Source organism: Typha latifolia, chromosome 10 (assembly GCF_019914945.1).
Source record: "Typha latifolia isolate L0001 chromosome 10, TyphaL0001v2, whole genome shotgun sequence".
NCBI classification, from domain to species: Eukaryota; Viridiplantae; Streptophyta; class Magnoliopsida; order Poales; family Typhaceae; genus Typha; species Typha latifolia.
The window spans coordinates 8,297,043-8,315,546 of NC_133095.1; the positions used below are offsets into that span (position 1 = coordinate 8,297,043).

The 18,504-nt window shown below is 40.5% G+C and overlaps 1 protein-coding gene across 1 annotated transcript; it reads right to left on the minus strand.

Annotated features, from left to right (window-relative positions):
* Nucleotides 1–7,778: 7,778 nt before the first annotated feature.
* LOC140796513 (uncharacterized mitochondrial protein AtMg00860-like) lies at nucleotides 7,779–8,195 on the minus strand. Its single transcript, XM_073149558.1, has one exon. The coding sequence runs from the start codon at nucleotides 8,193–8,195 to the stop codon at nucleotides 7,779–7,781; it is 417 nt and encodes a 138-aa protein (XP_073005659.1).
* Between the last annotated feature and the right edge of the window lie 10,309 nt (nucleotides 8,196–18,504).

Here is an 18,504-nt window from a genome sequence, read left to right on the forward strand (position 1 = left end):
CTGAGTGTTGCTTTCAGTTACAATTTCTCTCAAGTGGGAGCTGTTGGTCTTATGACTCTTATTTAGTTCTTTGCTGATCTTAACTTGAAATAGATTTTCTGTCCAACTACATTGTATTAGAATATAATCTTTCCGGCCTTTCTATGATCTGTAGGTGATGCACATGGTGCGGCATATATCAATGTTGCTTGCAGTAAAAATGAAAGAAAATTTGTGATGTTAATCATCTATTCTTATAGGTTTGTTTTCTCTGATAATGAGCATGTTGATTTATTACCATAGTTGTTCTAGTTCTGTATGTGCATACTTAAAGTTATAGAGTATCAGACTCGACCCTGTCTTTCGTAGCCTGCATTCCCATCTGTGTCGCAACTGATTCGGTAAGCTACGTGTCTGGTGCACGGAAAACTGCCTTTGGTCCCCCAACCTTACTCATTGCCTCGACGTCAAAGCAACAAGATGGGATCACTAAAGAAGTGCTCTCTTTGTGGCGGAAATGACCACACGGGAGTATTGGCATGACCCCTAACCAGATTCATCCTCAATCCCTTCATATCCTCAGAACCGGAAGCAATCATATGCGGGGCGAAACCCACAGCTGCATGGGAATGTTGCAGAGGATGATGATTCCACAGCAGAAGAATAGGTTGTTTATACCGCTCAGGCTCTTGGTTGAGCTCTGCCCTTCCTCTCGGCAAATTGATCCATGCCTGATTTTTGGATGAGGAATTCCCTTATTCAGATGGAGAAAACGTTGGATTGACGTTAGGCCTAACATTGCATTGTTCCGAATCGGGGCAGAGATGGGAAAGATCAAACAACGGGAATAAGAAGCAAGCTCGCCTTCCTTTTTGATCATTTCGATAGGAAGGATTGGTCTACCAAAGCTGACATTTGTGATGACTCTGAGGAAAACCGGGGGTATTTCCGTCTTGTTGGGAGAGAAAAGCGTAAGCTAGCTTAGGAGGTCCAAGAAAAGAGGGACTGGTGGCTGACTATTCGGCATAGTACGAACCTTTACAAACCTTACATGTTCATTATTAGAGCTCTTATTCCCTACTCTACATATCTATCTCTCTTTCTACAATAGATATGTAATAGTTGATATGTTAAGGGTATGACAGGAACACTGAAAACTTAAGTGCTATAATTGATTCAACAAATGGTTATTTATTTCTAAATTATATTTTCAGTTTAAAAATATAGTGTTCTTTTGCATGTATATCATTTAAAAATATCTTATTTTTGTGCATATACCCTTCTAAAGTTTATATTGACATTTATACCCTTCTAAAATAACTTATTTGCATATACTCTTTTAAAGTTAATATTTGTATGTGTACTTTAAAATTCTTTCATGAGTTATAGACTGTCGAAAAATTTATTTACTTATATATCCTTTTAAATTTCATATTCATATGTATACCTTTCAAGTAACATTTTGACAATTATATTATCTTTTAGTAATTTATTAGACAAATACGGATATATATTAGACTAAGGGTATTTATGTCTTTCTACCGTTAATCGGATGAAAGTTTAATTAAATTTTATCATCTAATTGTTTTTTAATTACATACATATATTTCTTATTAGTTTAAGATTGATTTAAAGTAAAATTTGATAACACAGAGATATAGAATAAAATTTAAATTGAAGTCTATCTCTGATAGAGATAAAGATTCGAATTTAAATTAAATTCTATCTTCGAGTCTTACATGATATCTTTTATAATTAAGGTTCTTATAATTAAAGTGTAATCATATCTATTATATTTAAAGCCTACGAGAGAAAAACCTGAAAAGAAAAAAAAAATGTGCTGACTTGGTATGCCATACATCAGATCTTAAAAACCTATGTCTAGTTGGTATGATACTAACTAAAAAGAAAGCTTAATAAACATCCTAGTGAGATAGGATCTATCACATGCTATTAATGAAAAATAAAGTGTTAAAAATACAACTGGAAACAAAAAATTTTTTATGTGAAAAAATCTCAAATTTGATAAAAAATTATGGATCCAAACTCGGATCGAAACTAATAACTAAAACCTGTAGCAATTAACAAAAAGCTTATAAATCACCCACCGATCTTTGTGACTTAATCTGTACCAACTTTGCTCTCTAAATCTCACAATACACTGCTTCCTATAATATGTTTCCAAACCTTAGTGACCCTCGTGATTGATTCTTTCGTCTCAGCGACGCTCTAGACATAGGTTTTTAAGATCTTATGTAGATGCACATAATTGAGAACGATTCAACACGTTTTGTAGAGAATTGATCTCCAATGGTCTCTAAAAGATGATCTCTAGATAGCGATTGACAACCTTTTCTAGGGTTATGAAAAACTCCTAGACACAAGTATGTATCTAAATACTAGGCAATGATATCACTCGTTCGTTTAATTAAAAGTCCGTAGAAATATTAAGAACGAAAGCAGAGATGAATGCCAAGATTTTAACGTGGAAAAACCCAAACGAGAAAAAATCACGGATCCAAACTCGGATAAAAAACCAACCACTAGAATAGTAGCAGTTATAAGACTGACTCACAAAACAACCCGTCGATCCAAACGACTTTATTCCTCTCAGTCTTGCTCGCTAGAACCCACGATTCACCGCTTCTCGTGATTGAAGTCCAATCTCAGTAACCCTCGAGATTGATCTTTCGTCTAGATAGCCCTTAAGACGAAAGATTAACTTTTGTAGATGAGTGGAACCTTGTTAGTTGAAGAACCGATGTAGCCTCAAGAAGTCTCCTTTAATAATGCTTCTTCAACCACCTCTTAAGATAGGGCATCATAATCCTTATATATGATCTCCAAGATAGAGCCAAATCCAAGTCTTATCCGTACTCACGAAAGTCCAATTTTATCAAACTTCGTTGGTGCGTTCGAACGCGGCCTAGGTGCGTTCGAACGGCATGACTTGAACTCAGGTGCGTTCGAACGGGCCCGAATGCGTTCGAACGCGACAACTTGAATTCTTCAGGTTGCGTTCGAACGCGTTTGTGAATGCGGCTCTCTGTCTGTGTGAACGCAGTACCCGCGTTCGAACGCGTTTGTGAACGTGGCTCTCTGTCTGTGTGAACGCAGTACCTGCGTTCGAACGCGTTTTTGAACGCTCTCTGTCTGTGTGAACGCAGTACCCGCGTTCGAACGCGTTTGTGAACTCGGTGTGAACTCGACGGCTTTTCTCCAATAATCTTGCAATTCTTCAAACCAGAGATATTCTAAACTCGTGTAAAGCTCATATACATAAAAAAATACACTTAGAATATTTTGTACACAATTGCCAACAAATGAAAACCTAACAGGTTATATTAAGCTCCTTTGTACCTCTTAGAGATAAGATAGAATATTCATTCTACATCGATTCTTTTAGAGATAAAATAAATACCTTTTAAATATAAAATAAAAATATCTTAGAGATAAAATAAATATCTCTTAAAGATAAGATAAATATATTTTAGATTTTAGGGATAATGTACACTCTCTCTTAGAGATAAGATAAATACCACTTAGAGATAAAGTAAATATTTAGCAAAAATATCTCAAATTTCACAAAATAATAGATTTTACGAAATTTTATGATCCCGTTCGAATGTAAGTTCACCCTATTTGAACGGTCTGATTTAAATCTGCAGAACTATCTTTATAACATTGAACGATTGTCAGGGTGCATTTGAACAAAAAAAAAAATGCTTCTCTATATCTTCAAATGTTTTTTAAGATGTGTTTAAATGACACAGCGGACAATTGAATGTAGAGTAATCTTTCCTGTGCTCTTGGGTAATTTTTTCATACTACTCCAACCGTTATGACGTCATTTAAACACTTCGATAATGATTATAAAATCATTTTACACACTTTGACTTCAAAGTTAATCTTCCAGTTAGATATTATTTATCAAATATTTTATAAATTATCGTAACTTGTGTATATGCTTATAAGTAAAAATCTAGATACATTACATAAATGAAAATTATGTTTTAAAACACAATTCATCATAAGTATAAATAAAACCTGATGGTTAACTTCCTTATTGATTGATTTGTATACCTTCCAGTTTTTCTTATTTTCACTAGGTTTCTGTTAAGAATCGGCTTGATCCGATCCGCAATAGTTCTAGACTTGAGAAAGCTTATAACTTCTGAAGGGATATGTGAATAATCTAATCGATGGATCCTCTTAAATTTAGGATATGTTGTTGCTCTTGGAGAGAGCTTTACAACGAATCTAAGATCACAGGATTTGGACGGTTAAAGCTCAAGGTATTGACCAAATAGTAGGCGAAGGTCAATTAGATCCTAGCTTGATAATCCTTGAATGACTAGATAGATGCTAGGTTTACTTCTTGGTGTGAAGGGAGAGAAGTTGTTGTAGAAGAGAGGGGTTAGAAGTTGTTGTTTTAGTGTTTAATTCAGAGAAAAAAAGTTTTTTGTATGTCGTGTTCGAACTCAGGTGGGGTGCATTCGAACGCGCTTGCAAACGCCTGCATTAAGTTCGCAAATACAGAGAACGTAAAATGTGCATTCGAACGTGATCGAGCGTGTTCAAACGTTGTCGGCAAAAATCCAATATTTCTAGGGTTAATAATTGTCATTTTTGAATTATTTGGTTAGCCTCTAAAGGTCTGGATGGCAACCAAGGAGTCATTATTGAATGAATTGTCACTTCTTCTTCTTCTTCTTCTTCTCTCTCATTCTCTCGTTCCCCGTCGCTACCGCTTCTAGCCTCCCTTGATCGGCCACTCACCTTAGTCACTTAGGGGCGGCCCACTCCTCCCCCTTCTTCCAATCTCTCTATTACCTTGGCCTAACCCTTTCCATTATCTATAATCCTTCCACCACCACTTACTCACCGATGCCACCCCATTACCGTCGGTCTACCACTATCCATCATCACCTAGGATCTCATGCCTCCATCCACGGATTCATAGATGGACTCCCTGATGTTTGTCTACTTATTTGACGATATCTCGAGATTTCGTCGTCTGATCTCCCTTAAACTAGATTAATTCGAAAGTTATTTTCTAGAGCTACAACATATCAAAGTTTCACATCGATCTAATGGCTAGAACTTTCAGACTCCTCTTCCAAAGTTCCGCGCCAGATCCTGCCAAGATCTAAAAACGAGATAGATTTAACCTTAGACCAAGGGGAAATCGTATCAGTTTCCTCCACATATTTATAGAGGCTCACCTTAAGGACTCATCTACTGAGTTAAACAACTCTAACAAATCTTAATAAACCCTAACAAACTCTAACAAAACCCACGCTTTCACCGCAGTGCGTTCGAACGCACCCGATCGCGCTCGAACGCGGAATTTGCATTTTTTGTCAATGTGAACGTATGCAGGCATTCGAACGATCGCGTTCGAACGGCCCGATTCTGATCGAACGCATAATTTGCATTCTTTATTATTGCGAATGTATGTAGGTGTTCGCATCCCTGTTCAAACACAGTCCCTGTGTTCGAACACGCCTCGACAAAAATATTTTTATTGCTTCTAACAAACTCAACTAGATAAATAGGCTCAACCGAATGAACCCAATGCCGCGAGTGGAGCCAATATGGATCGAATCATATCACTCCACACGCTTCCGTTCACCTTGCCCTCAAGGTGTCAACTCAAGATATCGGTCCATGAAGTTGACTTCGGGCATCCAAGTCGCCTCGTCCATTGCGCGTCCTTGCCACTCCACCAAAATTTCAGTCACCCACTCATCCTAGACTCAAGTGCGTTGGCGAGCTAGGACCCAAACTTGAATAAGAGTACTTGCTTCAGATTCAGACTCATCGGCTTCAGTCATTGTTGGCTTTGGTGGAACAACTCCAATGGGCTCGGTAGGGGGAACTCGACCCTTGAGACTTGAGACGTGAAATACTAGGTATATCTGCGCCTCCACAAGTAAGTCTAGGCGGTATGCCATAGGCCCAATCCTCTTGATCACCTAGTATGGTCCATAAAACTTTGGAGCCAACTTTTGATTGGGAATGGGTCTAATCGAGCTTTGCCGATATGGTTGGAGCTTGATGTAGACCCAATCCCCAATCGAAAATGACCTTTCTTTGTGCCTCTGGTCGTAGACTTGCTTCATTCTATTTTGGGCAGCCGCTAAGTGCATCTTAAGTCTCCTCAACACCTCATCATGATCTTGCAAAACTACATCCACCTCAGTTTGGTCGGCTCGGGCCACTCTATCCTTAGCGTATGGCAGGGTATGCTTTGAGCCTATGGGCATAATGTTGAGATCGAGTACCGAGTGTTGACTGTGCATAGTGGTCTAGTATGATGATATTATACCGAGATGTCGGCGATGATCGTGATGTTAAGAAATGCATATGATTTCATTATCACTTGATATACCTGATTATCGAGTGGTCAATATGCATCATATGTGGTTGCATTTGATATCATAGCATGATCATGGTTGGCATGCATCATATGTGTTATATTTGAAAGAAAGTTATGATGATAGTATGATATGTAGATTTATTTATACATTATCGAGAATTATATACTTTGATCAGTTATGACATGATATCTACCATACATTTATATATTATTGAAACATTGTTATACACATTTATGACATGATGCTCTTTCTGATTCATATTATCCAGTACATGATTTACTCTTTGTTTGGCATCACTAATTTGGGGTAAGGTCTATTCACTAAGCATTTTGCTCATGACTCTCTTTATTTCTTTTCTAATCCGCTACGTGATAGTGACTTGAGACATCCTGAGAAGATATTTTAGATTGATGAGATGAGCTATAGGTGAGAGATTGTATAGATGATAATTTGTATGGAAATTGAGTTGTATCGTTGTTTGTTATATTTGTACTTTATTGTATTAGACGATGATTTGTATAATATATGTTAGATTTTAGTGTACTCGTGTATCAGTTGTTTTAGTTGTATCTTAATGGTTTGTCATGGCTTGTGTTGGTCCTGCTAGATTATGTAGTTGTCTAGTATATATTATTGTGGACTTAGATATTCATATGTTAATAGATTTATTTAGTTGATAGTATGATTTATTTAGTGTTGGATTATGTGAGCATGGATATGTTAGTAGGTTTTATTTGATGATGTCATGATTATATGTGCACAAGAGTGTCTGTGCATGAGGGGCCCCGCCCGTCCTATCGCATGAGCAGCACGTGTCATGTGGGCGTGCACGTGCCCGTGCCGGGCGGGGGCATTACATTTTTCTTCATCCCAGCCCATGTGCAACTCTAACTCAACTGTTTGTAGGTGCGCAACACCCCTTCATGTCCGGCCATGGGGTAGTCATGGAAGTGGCGCATCAACTCCAAGTGCAAATTATGGTAAACTGAAACAATGATCTTGCCCTTGTTCACCAAGAGTCCGTCCTTCACCACCACTCCTTGCATACAACTGGGATCTGCAGCAAGGTCATCCATCATCTTCATGGTTTCTGAATCATTCTTGTAGGCCTCCCACAGTTGCTGAAAAAAAGAAAAAATCGGCGCTGAAATTGCCGCCAACGGCTGGATTCGGGCACCTAGATAAGGCGTCGGCGGCGCTGTTTTTGGTCCCCTTTTTATACACTAACTCGTAGTCATATCCAAGTAGCTTAGACACCCACCTTTGTTGGGCTGATGTGTGTATGCGCTGCCTAAGAAAGTATGACAAATTTCTTTGACCAGTGTAGATCGTAAAGCAACGCCCGATAAGATAAGGCCTCGGCTTTGTGATAGCATGGATGATGGCGAGCATCTCTCTTTCATAGGTAGATAGCAGCTATGATATCTCAGAAAGAGCCTTGCTCATATAAGCCACATGTCTGCTTTCTTGCATTAAAACAACCCCCACGTAAACTCCGGATGCGTCGCACTCAATGTTGAACGGTTTGGAAAAATCTACCAAAGCAAGGATCTGGGCTGAGATCATCGCCTTCTTCCAAGCTTCAAATGCTTCCCTTGCTTTGTCCATCCATGTGAATGCACCCTTCCACAGCAAGGCTGTGAGGGGAGCCGCAACCTTGCCATAGTTCACCATAAACCGACGATAGTAGCCGGTTAAACCAAGGAAACCGCGCAGCTCCTTAGTAGTCTTGGGCAGTGGCCAATCCACTATGCTTTGGATCTTGTTAGGGTCAGCTTCCGCGCCATCTTTAGCTATGATGTGGCCCAAGTAGTCGACCTTTGTTGGCCCCATGAACACTTGGAGTCCTTTGCTTTCAACTCATGTTACCACAATAAGCCAAGTACCGTTCAAAGATGTCCCAAATGCTCCTCTCATGTAGCCGTATACCAATATATCATCAAAGAATATCAGCACATATTGCCTCAAATAAGGCCTAAAGATATCATCCATTAAGCTCTAAAAGGTGGTGGGAGCATTGGTAAGACCAAAAGACATAACGAAGAACTCATGGTGCCCATCATAAGTTCTAAATGTTGTCTTGTGCACATCGGATGGTTCGACTCTGATATGATGGTACCCAGCCCTCAAATCCAGCTTTGAGAAGTAACATGCACCTGCCAATTCATCCAGCAACTCTTCAATCAATGGTATAGGGTACCAGTCTTTGACGGTAATGGAATTGAGAGTCGATAGTCCATAGAAAATCACCACGAACCATCCTTCTTCCTCACGAGTAAGACCGGTGAAGAATAGGCTTCGACTTGGTCTTATAACCCCACTGAACAACATCTCTTAGACCATCTTTGTTATAGCCTCCTTTTGGATGAATGGATAACGATATGGCCTCACATTTGCTGGACCCGCCCCGGGCATGATCTCGATGCGATGGTCCTATGCCCTAGGTGGTGGCAATCCATGTGGCTGCTAGAATACATCTTCAAATTCTTGCAAACTAGCCTTTAAATCAGTGGGTAAGTGTGTTGGATCATCCACGTATTTAGCCCATTCGATGAGTTGCATGAGGAACCCATGGCACCCGGGTTTCAATAACCCCTTTGGGAACTACAGTGCCTCTTTTGTTTCCATGTTTGATGCAGCTAATATCTGGATTTGTTGGTCTTCATGATTGAACTCCATCGCCATGGTGGTGAAGTTGAAGGTGACCAGTCCAAGATTCCGAAGCCATGGCACCCCAAGCACCAACGGGTAAAGATCAATTCAGAAGACATGGCCCTGAATTTGTAGTTGGACCTTGCGGCATATGCTCTCCGTTCTCAATATGGTGCCATCACCGATGATCACATCAAAGCTGTTAGAAGGCTCTGACTCTAATCCCAACCGCCTACCATCCGTGAATCCACAAAATTGTGGGTGCTTCTTGAATTAATAAGAATTAGTACTTTTTTCTTCTTGATCATACCTTCCACCCAAAGAGTTTTTGGAGTTGACTCACCGGCAAGAGAATGAAAGGAGAGTTCGGCTTGAACATTAAGCGGTTTGTCATCTTCAGTGTGGCCCACTTCTTCCTCTTATTGCTCCTCAAGATCTTTAATAGGATCATCCTCTATCATCTCTTCCATGAGCATGATGGCCATGGGTTGTTTGGCACATTTGTGGCCTAGTGTGAAGCGCACATCGTAATAGAAGCATAAGCCATTCGAGCGCTGATTTTTGACCTTCGCTTGTGTGAGGCTGATACACTTAGTTAGAGTCTTTTCTTATTGCATTAGTTATTTATTTTCATTAAAAAAAATTCTGTAGGTCGCGTTCGAATGCAATTGGAGACGCGTTCGAACGCCTTTGCGAACGCCTGCATCAGGTTAGCAAAACAGAGAATGCAAAATATGCGTTCGAAGGCGATCGGGCGCATTTGAACAATGCGTTCGAACGCCTGCATCACGTTTGCATCGACAAAGAATGCCTTTTGTGCATTCGAACGCGATCGAGCGCAATCGAACACAATCGGCAGGAGTCTACTAGAATTAGGGTTAATAATTGTTATTTTGGCTTGTTAGCTAGCCTCTATAAAGGTGTGGATGACAGCATAAATCATAATGCTTTGGGAATATTGGTTTCTTGCCTTTCTATCTTCTCTCTAGCCTAATCTCCCTCCTCCATCTTCACCAACCTACCACCTCTACTGTTCGCAAGGTCTCTCCTAACTTCTAATCTCCCTCGTCTATTGAGTCCTCCCTCTCCTTGGGATCTCGACCACTTCTTGCCCTTTGTCTTTATCCCTCAAACAACATCAACCATCCACCCTCATCTTCATTATCATCCATAACCCTAACATCCACTTCACCCATCACCACCACCATCATCCGCACTATATCATCTTTTCGTCCTAGTTGTAGTTTGAATCTGTGAAAGGCATAAATACAAAAAACATAGATTAGGGATTACAGATCGATTCCACCTGGTTTTATAATTTTCTAACAATAGGAGAATATTTGGTTAATATTTTCCCTCGATTTTGCGGACTGCTTCTTGCAATAAATCCAGATCTTGAAGGAAATTTTCTATAACCTATCATTGGTATCAGAGCCAGGCGAATTTCAGACCTTCATTAATTGTGGAAACAAGGAAGATGGCAACAACAAGGAGATCAATGGAGAACACACTGACAAGGGAAGACTCAATCAACTATAACCCTAACTGTGAGGTCGATTCCTTTGGAGCGACCACAGCAGGACCGAGTCAACCAACGTCCATGGGTGTGAGTTGTTGCAAAAGAGACAAACTCTTCTACATGTACTAATGTGTCGATGATTGGTTTAAGCCTTTAACAATTGACTTTGAAGATATGCCCATCTTTAGGATTTTCTAGCTATATTGTGTCATTTTAAAAGATACGCTTCATGATGAAGGCTCCATTCCATCTAGATCTCAATTTGCTATGACGTAAATACAGTCTAGAATCATCTGGAATAACTTGTTGATCTTGTATAAATTATTATTTTTTACTATTGTCTTATCATGAAAGGCTTTCATCTTGTCTTTTGATATTTTACCATTTTCATAAGCATCAATACGCAACTCCTTCGACTCAGTTGCTTGAAGTTTGCATACATTACCTGCTTTAGTGAGGTTAAAGTTGAAATTCTTTTTAGCACAATATGCTTTATGTTTGAGCTCTCCAGAATGTGACAAGGTTTACCGAAGACAAGCCTATAGGGAGACGTACCCAAAATTATTTTATATACAGTACGGTATGCCCAAAGTGAATTAATAAGCCACAAAGGCCAATCCTTGCATTCAGGATTAACCATTTTTATCAAGATATGTTTGATCTCCCTATTAGCAAGCTCTACTTGCCCAAACCTCCAAATACATGTGTAAACCGCGTGGGTAAATCCCCCCACGCGGTGTATCACATGACCTGTCAGTACAAGGATTTCACAAGGCACACAACAGCACAATTTCACTATAAATAAACTCAATTATAAGAGTCCGGATACAAGTCCACAGGCCACAACAAGCCTTCCAAATATACATTCAAAATACAATGCTAAAGTCCAAAAAAAATACAACGTCATCATCACACCCTCACAGGGGCTTAATACACTAATATACGTACTGGAAAGAAAAGCGGCTACTCCTCGCTACCCGCACCTGCGTCCCCTAGCTCTGAAATAATACCGCTACGAGGGGTGAGCTTACAGCCCATTGAGTAGGATTCATATAATCTAAATTAATGACATCGCATGTATATATCCAATGTATGCCCATATTTGCTAACGATAACGATATGCTTATTGAAATGACTTACCACAATTTACTAAGTCAATGCAATTGATAAAGATTACCAATCACTATCCTGGAACATGCTAAATCCTAAACGTATTATGATAATTTCACACAGATATAAAGCTTGAGACAATCTCTTTTCATACACATCTCAATCATAGGTGTTACATATTATGCATAGCAATAAAATAGCAGTTTAGTCATCTCATGTCTACCAAGGCAATAATCATACTTATCATCGCTCACCGAGCTATTCACCACACAGGGTAAATACTCTTAAGAAACAATCATCCATCATCTCATACATCGAGGGGGGGATATATACACATCTAGCGGTAATGTCACCTACACGTGTATGGCGACACTACATGTGACCGGTTGTCTCGTGGCCATCGGACTCGGGACCCCGATCGTAAGCCCATATCTCACTCTCTCTAAATCATCACCGCCCTCGGGAGAATCGGGAGCCCTCGGCTCATCAATAGACGCCTAACCCCGCGTCGTCGGGTACCGCTAGAGATATATCCCCGCCTCACAATCATGTTCTTCTATCATCATAATCTAGTCCTAACTATGCAGTATAACTACCTGAATGCCACATAGGCTTCCCGACCTCAGGTGTAGGCCGCTAATAGTATAGTCATATAAGATACACTCTACCCTTAACCCTGGGCTGAGTGAGTAGGGGTACTGCCTAGTCAGAATTCGACTACTAATGATAGGTGGAAGTGGTGCAGTGTTTATGAGTGCATAAAGCATGTTATAGTCATTATGATCATTACATTCTACGTTCACAGCAATCATACATCTATGCAATGGTATACCATACCGGACACATGTAAAGCATTATCATACTAATGTTGATGTCACATTAACATTCTCATAATACTATGATGAACAGGTTATAAATAACTACGTATGCAAAAGATATAATAGGGAGTACCAACTGCATGCATTAATACCGACATTTCCTACACAGGTATAATGACTGTAATTATGTTATGCTAGATTTGTATAACTCTACTCGCCTGGGGGGTCTCCACGGTATGGTAAAACTCGTCAGCTAGTCCGGGATCCCAAAATCTTCCTCACGCGGTGTCAATCCTATTAATTCACGCAAGTAAAGTCATTAGCGAACTAATAGAATTACTTATCTTATTAGCACATTTATGTTTGGTACGAGTCAAGGGTATCCTAGGAATCTTATGTTATCCCAAAATTAAGGATCAGGCTAATCAAAACAGGTGAAAATGATAAACAGGGTTATAGGGTCCAAATGGCCCCAAAATGGCTAGGCTAGAGGCAAAGGGTAGGCCCAAACCCAACCCACAAGCAAAAGGGCCTTAGTGGGCTGGGGGCCCAGCCACAGCCCACCAAGGTTGGAATAGTGGGCTGCAGACTGCAGCCCACTCCACAATGGGTTAATGGGCTGCAGCCTGCAGCCCACCCGGATCTAAGGCTAGGTGGGCTGCGGCCTGCAGCCCACCCGAGTCTTGGTGGGCTGCGGCCTGCAGCCCACTCGAGTCTTGGTGGGCTGCGGCCCGCAGCCCACCCAGACCGGGCTGGTGGGCTGCGGTCTGCAGCCCACCCCAACAGATTAGTGGGCTGCAGTGGTCTGCAGCCCACTAAGGGAGCCGGGGGGGGGGGGAAATGGGTGGGGGTTTAACCCCCACCGATCCACCTCATCTCCTTCCACTACCGATGGAAGGAGGGTGAGGCGGAGGGAAGTGCCCACGAGGCCGTGGGGCCGCGGGGTTGCGGCGGCGCGGCACGAGGCCGGCGGCGCAGCGCAGGGACGGCGGCGGCATGGGTCCGGCGCAGCACGAGGCCGAGGAGGGGAAGGAGAAAGGGGAGAAAGGAAGGAGGGGAAGGAGCTTACCGGAGGGGGGGGGGGTCGGCGAGCTCGGCGGCTTCGGCGGCTGTCGGCAACTACGAGGGAGAGAGAGGAGAAAGGAGGGGCTGCGGTGAGGGAAAGAAGAGACGAGGGAGATGGGGGGAGGATGGCGTGCACGGCAAAGGAAGGGAAGAAGAAGAAGAAAAGGAAAGAGGGCAGGGTGGCAGGTTGACAGGCCGACGCAGGTGCTCGGCACGTGCGTCGGTTAGAGGTTTTTTATTTATTTATTTATTTAATTTGGGGTGTTACAAATGATCACTCATGGTGACCCAAAACAATAGTATGATTAGTATTTCTACATGCTACAGCTTCAACCAATTTGGATACATAATCCACTACTAGAAGAATATAAAGATAATCAAACGATAGTGGAAATGGTTACATAAAGTCTATCCCCCAATAATTAAAAATTTCAATCAGTTGGATTGGGTTTAATAACATCATATTTCGCTAGGACAATGCCCCTAACTTGAGCATCGATAACAATATTTACAAATGTTCTTTGTATGGTGATTTTCTTTATAGAAAAGTGACATCCACAAGCTTGTAAATGACAAAAAATTTCAAGATACTTAGGATTTCATCATTAGGTGCGCAACATCTCATAATTTGGCTAAGGCAGTACTTAAAAAGACGATGATCGTCCCTATAGAAGTTCCTAATCATAACCAGGAACTTATGTTTTGATACGATTCGGCTTCATCGATGTCGTCTCGAGCATGGATACACCATAGGTGTGTCTTTTATTCTTGTTTTAGTGTTTATTTGAGAGAAACAAATAAGTTTTGTGTATGTCACTTTCGAACGCGGGTAGGGTGCGTTCGAATGCGCTTGCAAACGCCTGCATCAGGTTCACAAATACAGAGAACACAAAATGTGCGTTTGAACGTAATCGAGCGCGTTCAAATGCGGTCAATGAAATTCACTGTTTCTAGAGTTACTAATTGCCATATTTGAATTGTTTGGTTAGCCTCTAAAGGTGTGGATGGCAACCAAGGAGTCATTATTGAATGAATTGAGTTTTGCCCTAGTTCCTTAGGCCCACTCCTCCCCTTTATTCTAATCTCTCTATTACCTTGCCCTAACCCCTTCCATCATCCATAATCCTTCCATCATCCAAAAACAGACTCTTTGATATTCATCTACGTCTCGGACGTTATCTCGAGATCCCATCATCCAATTTTTTTGAAATTAGATTTGTTGGAAAGCTCTCTCCAAGGCTACAACATATCATAATTTCACATTGATCCGATGGCTGTATCTTCCGGGATTCATTTCCAAAGTTCCATGCCAGATTCTATTCAGATCTGAAAATGGGATAGATCGAACCTTAGCCCAAGGGGAGATCGTATCTAGAGTGTATCAGAGACACCATTTCTCGGACACGTGCTTCCGATGACAACCACTAGAGCTATGGCTGCACGGTGAAATTAGGAAGAAGAGATCTCCCCAATAGAGGAGGGGGAGACGGCTGCGGGAACCTCCACCCGTGGAACCGCCTGACCGAATCTAAATACTGAAGAGCCTAGCATTCAAGATATGATTGAGTCTCTTTTCGAGCAAATGGTCATCAATAACCAGATGATGATGGAGATGATGCGGGAAGTATGGGCGACAAGAGAAGCCATGGCGAACGGGAATGCACCAACCACTCTACGACACGAGTCCACCCCCATGAACCCATCACCACCGGTTCAGAATTTGCACCAATAAGAACCTCTGCTACCACCACCCTATGGAAAGAGACAAGCAAGGATGGTTCCACTAGGCCAAGTTGCGGGTGAGCCCATTCGACGAGCGAAGCAAAATGGAGATCATCTTGGAGTTCTAGATCCTTGGGCAGGGCAACACGAACCGAAACCGCATTGAGTTAACCAAAACTGAAGGAGGGATCATCAACCATTCATGGTGCATCCTCCTCCGGTTAGACAAGGACTTGGATATGATTTGGATTGAGACAACGGTATCCGTGGGCAAATTATGCGTCTCGAATTTCCTAAGTTCAAAGGTGGTGACCCGATCGATTGGTTGTATAGGGCGAAATAATTCTTCACATACCAGGGTATAGCAGAAGAATATAAGGTGATGCTTGCAAGCTTCCACCTTGAAGATGCGACACTTAATTAGTTTCAAGCAGCCAATGCCCATGAGACGATTGAAAGTTAGGCCGATTTCTACACCGATATCACGCGGCGATTTGGAGCGTCGGGGTATGAAAACTTTGATGCTCTCCTCTCAAAGATGGTGCAAAGGACCACGGTTGGGGCATACCAAGAAGAATTTGAGAAGATAAGTAGCCGATGCCACCCTCCATGGACGGATGAACAACTTCGCAGCACCTTCATCTCCGGGTTGCGGGGAGACATACAAGCCGACGTGAGGGCTTTAAGGCCTAGAACCTTAAAAAAGGCCTTCGAAGATGTAGTACTCATGGAAGACAAATATCGAGCCATGAAGTTACACCTCAAACAGAACTAGACAAGCCAAGAAAGCTGCAATCCGATTCGTCCTAACATAGCAGCAGGAAATGTTACCAGTGTACCAAGAGCCGCTGCTATAATTGTGCCTCCTCGAGCATCACACCAACTCAAGTGGAGGAGAGAAGAGCCAAAGGCCTATGCTTTTGCTGTGATCAAAAGTTTATACCCGGACATCGCTGCTGTAACACCCCAGCCCGGCACAGGCATATGCATGCCCACGCACCCACACGGCACGCGCGGCGCACGCGACAAGACGGGCGGGACCCGTCACACACAGATACTCTTGTGCACATATAATCATGACATCATCAAATAAAACCAAATAAACATGTTAACATAAGAATATCCAAGTCCACAATAATATACATTAGACTACTACATAATCGTGCAAGACCCACACAGGCCACAACAAACCATCAAGATACAACTAAAACAACTAATACAAGAGTATACTATGATTCGACCTGTATTATACAAATCATCGTCTAATACAAAAGAGTACAAATATTAAATACTCGTACAACTCAATTTCTATATAAACTATCATCTATACCATCTCGCATCTATAACTCACCTCATCATCGCTCTAAAATATCTTCTCAAGATATCTCAAATCACTATCATGTACCACATATCTGAGGGGTTAGAAAAGAAATAGAGAGAGAGTAATGAGCAAAAGGCTCAGTGAATAGACCTTACCTTGAATCAGTGATGGCAAATAAAAAGTAAATCATCTATTGAATAATATGAATCAGAAAGGGCATCATGTCATGAATGAATATATGAATGTATCCTCTATAATATATAAATAAAAAGTAGATAACATGTCATAACTAATAAAAGTATATAATCCTCGACAATGAGTAAACAAATCTCCATGTCATACTATCAGCATAACTTTTTCTCAAATATGATACATGATGCATGCCGACCATGACCATGCTATGATATCAAATACAACCATATATGATGTATATTGACCATTCAATAATTAGGTAATCAAATGATAATGAAATCATATGCATTTCTCAACATCTTAATTATCAATGTCAGCTCTATATGTCATTATCATACTAGACCACTATGCACAGTCAACACCCGGTACCTGGTCTCAACATCATGCCCAGAGGCTCAGAGCATACTCTGCCACCCACAAGAGTATCTCAAATATAACCATACCCCGCCACCCGCTAGGGTATCAACATCCCTCCAGATTGGGCAACCTTCTAGCTGATAGAAACCTCGTGAGAATAACTTGCCACATATGCCCTGGCGAACAACATGTGTCCGAATGTCTGCTGCACACACAGACTAATGACCTCGGACGTAAGTCCAACAGGATCGCAACTATGTCGAGCGGTCAATCATCCACCAAGTACGTCCGAACCCTCATGCCCACTCGGGTATCCTCACGCTTTCTATCAACTATCCTATCAATTACATTTTATGCTTTCCTTCTAAATGATAGATCATATGCATATATTTAGTACGATAAGAAGTCAATGCATAACAGAAATTTAGGTGGAACAGAAATCAAGAGAAAAATAATGCAATATAGTCTCCAATAATGTAGTCAATACATACATACTCATGCTAATCAATTACATGCATACTCATGCTACAGATCAACTGGAGGCCAAAACATGCTCGACTGTAATCATCTCTAGATAAGGTCATATAATCATGCCGGAGGCCAAAACATGCATGTGCATAATATATAATATAACATAATTTGAGAAAGGCGTCTAGGGGAAAAGATTGCTCACCGTCTGATCAGAAAACACAAACCATGCATCTCTCACGTCCGTCAGTTAACCGAGTGACACTCATCGCTAGCAAGGTCCACGGGGCCTCAAATAAGAGAGTTTGAGATCTGAAAATATTCAAGTAATATTAATTAGTCGTTTATCCAATTAGAATTAGTTCATGTAGAATATAAAGGTTTATTTGGTTTAAAATCACTTCTTTTACTTTGTATATAACTAGATTCACATTATAGGTATGATTCAAATATTATAACATACTATTATTATAAAATACTAGTTATAAAATACGGAGAAAGGTTCGTCTCTTTTTATTTAATATTCTAAATATATAATTATAAAGTAAAAGCTAAACAATTATAAATGGGATATAAGTATAGATAAGATCTATTTATAATAAATTTATATTTCTTAGTCTATTTTGATTAATTAGAAGTTATATAGTATTTACTTAATTATGTAAAATAATTAATTAATTAATAAGACTAGTATCTTATTCTACACACGATAGTATATAATAAATTGTTAAGATTACTTAAATTGCATATATTATGAATATCAGTTCATAAATCTAATAATTATAATTTACAAAACTATCTATTAATCTAATAGAAATATAAATACAGAGTTAAATCAAAATAAGTATTACTTATATTTATGCATAATAGTTTATAACCTAGTTAATCATTAATTATACTAATTATAATTAATAATAA